The sequence below is a fragment of the Elephantulus edwardii genome, unplaced genomic scaffold (genome assembly GCF_000299155.1).
Source record: "Elephantulus edwardii isolate Elephantulus edwardi_28Jun2011 unplaced genomic scaffold, EleEdw1.0 scaffold00458, whole genome shotgun sequence".
NCBI classification, from domain to species: domain Eukaryota; kingdom Metazoa; phylum Chordata; class Mammalia; order Macroscelidea; family Macroscelididae; genus Elephantulus; species Elephantulus edwardii.
In genome coordinates, this window is record NW_006400208.1 from 8,249 (window position 1) to 14,300 (window position 6,052).

At 35.1% G+C, this 6,052-nt stretch overlaps 1 protein-coding gene across 1 annotated transcript in view; it reads left to right on the top strand.

The window, feature by feature from the left end:
* LOC102861337 (neuronal acetylcholine receptor subunit alpha-7-like) overlaps nt 1-6,052 on the top strand; it is a 95,900-nt gene that overhangs the window by 5,369 nt on the left and 84,479 nt on the right. The window contains exon 2 of the mRNA XM_006902825.1: nt 3,294-3,403. Within this exon, the coding sequence (XP_006902887.1) occupies nt 3,294-3,403 (110 nt within the window). The remainder of the gene's footprint in view (nt 1-3,293; nt 3,404-6,052) is intronic.

The window sequence follows — 6,052 nt, forward strand, 5'->3', positions numbered from 1 at the left end:
AAAAAAAAAAATTAAAAATTAAAAAAAATATGTCCATTTCCCTACATTTTCAAATCTGTTTGAGAACGTTATAAAGTCTACATTTTTATTATTTTATTTCAGTAGGTTCTTTATTCTGACATCCATTTTGCTCCTTATTCTAGTTATATTTGCATTCACCTTTTCCTTTGTTAGATTTTCCATGGACTTGATGAATTTATTAATCCATTAAAGAACAAATTTCCAGTGTTGTTAATTTTATTATTTCTGGTTTGTTTTTGTTTTGAGGTTTGTTTGTTTGTTTGTTTTAAATTTATACTCTTGTCTTTGTTATTTTCTTTCCTCTGGAGAGGTTTTGTTTTGTTTTGCTGCTATTGTTGTTCTTTTTCCAGTTGTTTGAGAGATGGTTTAAAGTGTTGGTTTTAATTTGTTGTTCTTTTCTGATGTCTGCGTTTATTACTATAAATTGTCTCAAAATACTAGTACTGAACACAAGGGGTTCTTTCCATAATTAATTGCCAATGAAACAGACAGACTGCAATATCCAAAGCACTTTATTGCAGATCTGGGAAGACAGAGAGAACTCTTCTCACAAATAGCCTCACCATCTGGGATTGATCACTACTTTTTATACTTGGGACATATACTAATCTACCTAACACTATTTGTTAGTAAAGCTACAGAATTTCTACATTTAAAAGAACAGTTTACTAGTAAAGAGACAACTTAAGAAATAGATATGACTGAACAAAATAGTTTTCAAAGAGGTAAATGCTAACCTAGGTAAGATGCATTTCCTACCCTGGTAAAAAAGGCACTTTACATTATATGACTAAAGAAAGGGAAAAACTAAGGCAAAATAACTAGTAGACTGGAGACAACTGATGTTGGTTTTATAACTATACTGTTATGTTTTGATAAGTTTGAATTTATTAGTGCTATCCCATTAGTACTGCTCTTGCTATATCCAAAATATTTTAATATATTGTATTTCTATTCACATTTCTTTAATTTTCGTTAATTTATTTTTTTAATTTTTCTTCAATTACCCATAATGTTAAACCTGGTTGCTGTTCGGTTTCTATGTACTTGGTCCTTCTCACTGACCTCTTTATTCTTGTTTCTAATTTGCTAGCATTGTGATCTAAGGGGATGCTTTCTAGTATTTTGAATTGAAATTTATCTGAGTTGCTTTGTGACTTTTGGTCTATACTAGAGAATGTCCATGAGCACTGAAGAAGAATATATATTGTCTTCTCCATCTTTTTTTTTAGTTTCTTTCTATTTATTCTACCTTGAATTGAAAGCAGTTGTGTATTAAACTCTCCCACTATTGTTGGTGGACTTGTATATTTATTTCTTAAAATTTGTTAAGGCTTCATTTATGTATAATTTGACTCTATCATTGCTCCCTATTGGATGCAGAGATATTAATTATAGTTATATCCTTTTGGGATAATATCCATACGCATGCAAAGAAAGGTGACCCAACAGAGTGTGAAAATTATCGAACAATATCATTGATATCACATGCAAGCAAGATTCTGCTGAAAATTATCCAAAAACGTTTGGAACAATATGTCAACAGAGAACTGCCAGATGTGCAGACTGGATTTAGAAGAGGTCGCGGTACTAGGGATATTATAGCTAATATCAGATGGATCTTAGCAGAAAGCAAAGAATACCAGAAGAATGTCTATCTGTGCTTCATTGACTATGCAAAGGCTTTTGACTGTGTGGATCACAACAAGCTGTGGCTGAGTCTGAGAAGAATGGGAATCCCAGAACATTTGATTGTGCTAATACGAAACTTATACTTGGATCAAGAAGCAGTTGTCAGAACAGAGCAAGGAGACACTACATGGTTCAAAATCAAGAAGGGGGGTTAGTCAGGGATGTATTCTGTCTCCATACCTTTTCAATCTGTATGCAGAACAGATCATCCGAGACCCTGGGCTATATGAAGAGGAATGTGGCATCAGGATTGGTGGAAGAATCATCAACAACCTGCGTTATACAGATAACACAACCCTGCTTGCTGAAACTGAGGAGGACCTGACGTGCTTGCTGCAGAAGATTAAGGACTACAGCCTCCTATATGGACTGAAGATCAACGTCAAGAAAACAAAGATTCTAACCACTGGGCCAATTGGCAACATCAGCATGGATGGTGAAGAGATTGAGATAGTTAACAGTTTTAATTTACTTGGCTCCACAGTCAACATTCTTGGTAACAGCAGCCAGGAAATCAGGAGACGAAGTGCATTGGGAAAGTCAGCTGTTAGGGACCTCTCAAGAGTACTGAAGATCAACGATGTCAGGCTGGAGACTAAGGTGCGCCTGATCCGAGCTATAGTCTTCACAATTATGAGCTATGCATCAGAGAGTTGGACAGTGAATAGGGTTGATAGAAAGAGGATTGATGCCTTTGATCTGTGGTGCTGGAGACGAATGTTGAATATACCATGGGCTGCTAGGAGAACAAACAGGTTTGTCCTGGAGAGGGTGAAGCCAGAGTGTTCCCTAGAGTCAAGGATTCTGAAGCTTCATCTGACATATTTTGGGCATGTTGCAAGGAGGGACTGGTCCTTGGAGAAGGATATCATGTTTGGCAGAGTGGAGGGGTGGCGAAGGAGAGGAAGACCTTTGATGAGATGGATCGATTCTGTGACTGGAGCAGTGGGAATGAGTGCATTTGAGATGGCTAGGTTGGCACAGGATAGAACAGCATTTAGAGCTCTTGTACATTAGGTCGCTATGAGTCGCAAGCGACTCGATGGCACATAACAAAACAACAATATATCCTTTTGCCCAATGCCCAATTCCTAGAACAAAATAAAGGTGCACATATGAAGCCTATCTGCAGTAGTGACTGAGTAGTGACCATGATGCTATACAGAACTGTTCTATTAGAATAAATTCCTTCACATTTATAGTCCATTTCTTATTCCAGTGGAAGTAACTTTATTTGTTTTTAAATGAGCAATTACAATGAGAAACTTTGAAAGCAAAATAGTAATTCTTTCGGCACAAATTAACTCATTAATTACAGAAGTGGAGGTCTCAAAGCATGTAATGATTTAAGTGATCTCTAATGCTACATTTTTAATGTGATCATAGTGACAACAGAGGCTTTAGTGTGATGTTATTCAGTCATTTTGGGTAGATTTTAACTCAGAGGTTTCTTATATTTACTCAATTATAGGAAAAAGTCTGGAGTTCTTTTTTATTTGAATATTTCTAATGATGTCTTACAAGAAATACTAGAAGAAAACCAAGTAAAATGCTACTAAACCATTGTCTGTGTGTGTCAGTCTTGGACAGATCACTATTTGCAGTGGAATATGTCAGAGTATCCAGGCGTGAAGACTGTTCGCTTTCCAGATGGCCAGATTTGGAAGCCAGATATTCTTCTTTATAATAGGTAAGTAAGTTCATTAGACAAAAGGAAAACTAATTCTATGTGTTCATGTATTTAGAATTAAGTGTATTGAGTATTTTTCTCTCACTGAGTAATTTTGAATGTCATACTGAATCCATTACTTAGGACCATTGCTCCCCAACTGTTTTCTAAGTGGCTGAACTTCTGCGAAGCAGTGGAACAGATTCATTTAGTCATTATTTTCCATGCTGACTGACAATTTCTCCAATCTGGCATGTGCCTGAAAGGATCACATCTGCAGAGTTGTATTGAATGTGCATGATATTATTTCTATGCAGATGAGCACTGGAGATATTCTGGAATGTATGAGGTATACTCACTAAATTCAGCCATATGGTTAACAATAGCAGCATTTACTGGCCCTGAAGATGTTTCATTAGAGTTCACTCTTTTGTCTCAATATTCTTGTGATATGCTCAACTTTTGTGTTGGGAGAGTTTTGCTCAGTGAGAATTTTCTAATGTAGCAAAAGCTTACAGAATAAGTTGTATACCTGACATAAGAAAGGTAGTTAGGCCATGTTCTAACATTTTTTATCCTATTACCACAGAATTAGGTATAAATTAGCAAGCCAAGATAGTTTGATAAATGGACTTGACTCCTAAAACGTAGATATTCAGGCAAATTATATTTCTAGAAGGAGTTGCATACACTAGGTAGTTAAATAAGAGATCTCGAACATCTCCTTCCAAGAAAGTTCAAAATGTAATAAATTCCTTTTAAAGTCTAACACATATATAGAGAGTATATATAAAACTCTAGAGTTTTCAGTTGCTTATGTAGATTACCAAGCATTTATTCTTGATTATTTCAATGTATAATGCCAAAAGGTGGAGTAAACTTTCTAATATTTTGATTAGCAGCCAAGTGTTTAATGTAAAATAAAAGTCTTTCTAATGATGATTGCTGTCTTTGACTCCATTCAGAGAAAAGAAGCAAGCATTCCTGAGTCAGAGAAACAGTGCTATCAGCAGACACTGACCTTAGTGGTCAGATTCCCAGTGGGCCACTTGACAAATTCACCATACACTGACTACTTCCAGAAGGTGGGGTGATTCAGTTTGTTCAATTGCTTTCACATTCTTACTCTGTTTTTACTGCTGGTAATCCGTTGAGGCTGTCTCTACAAGAACATCTCTTCCTGATCTGCTGCAATTATTTTGCTCCTTAAATTAGTTCAGACAAAAAAAAACCAACAGCTATTAGTTTATACAGCTTTGAGAAACCACATTATGAGTGAGTGGTCTCAGAGGATAGAGGTGAATCACGTGAATTATTTGTTTCCTGGGGATGTTTTGGTTAGCAGTCAAGTGTATTAGCCATTTAAAGTACTCAGCTTCACACAAAAGAAAATTATTACTAATGATGAAAATTCTGTCTTTAGTCCTACCAAGAGTAGTGAAGGACAAAAGATTAGGGTCGAGTAAATAAAACTATAAGTCTTAACCATGCAAGTTAATATATCTACTAGCGTTGAGTCTAAGATTCCTTCTTAAAGAAATTATGGCTTACCAATTTCACAGAGGTTGTAAGGCTGACTCCATGACTGCATATAACTAAGAGTGTGCTTGGCAAAGAATTAGCATTCAAAGTGGCAGTTGTATATTTATAGGCATAAGCATGAAGATTTCAGCTTAGAATAAGATCATGTAACAATTTTAATAGTAGCAATATTATTTTTCATAGTTTTTGATTAAAATCTTTCATCTAATATCAAGAATAAATTTTACAACATGGTGGAATATTTTACAATGAATCTATAAAAAAAAGTAAAACAAACAAAAGAAAACCCCTTTGCTAAAAAGTTGATTCAGACTCATGACAATTTTACATATTACCAGAAAGAATGACTTTATAGGGTTTTCTTGGATATGATATTTATGAAAATAGATAACCAGACTGTCTTCCTATTTTGTCATTAGGCAGGTTCGAACTGCCAACCTTAGTTAGTAGTTGACTGGAAATTATTTATGACACTAAGCTATAATGAGTCTATAAGAGATAGTTTTTATGAGTTATGTGTCAATCTGCAAATTCCAGCTAATAAACAGCTTCATGTTTTTTAATGAAGAGTCACCAAAAATTCCAATTGCAATGAGTATACCATTCTCTCCCTGATAATCTGGCCAGGGAGCAGTCCCTCCTGGATAGTGGTCAAATTGATGATCACAACATAAAATATTTCAGAAAACAGAAAAAGATGGATTTCTGCAGGCTTATTCTATGAAGCAAATATATGTTTGATACCAAAGTCAGGTATCAAAATAGAAAACTATAGACCAATATCTCTCATGAGCATAGATGCAAAAATCCTCAATAAAATACCGGCCCATAGAATCCAACAAGTTGTTGTTGTTATTATGTGCCATAGAGTCTCCTGCAACTGATAGTGACAACAGCCCTAAACCCTGCATATGTGCAAAACCAAGAGCCAAACACATCCTCAATGGAGAAAGAATAAAGCATTTGCTTTGAGAACAGGAACTAGGCAAGGATGTCCATTATCACATTATTAATTCAATATTGTATAGAAAGGTTTTTTTTCTATAATTATATTTTATTAATTTTCATAAACATTTACAGAGATTTTGGGCTTCCACTCATTCATTGTTGCACTATTCTCTCTACCCT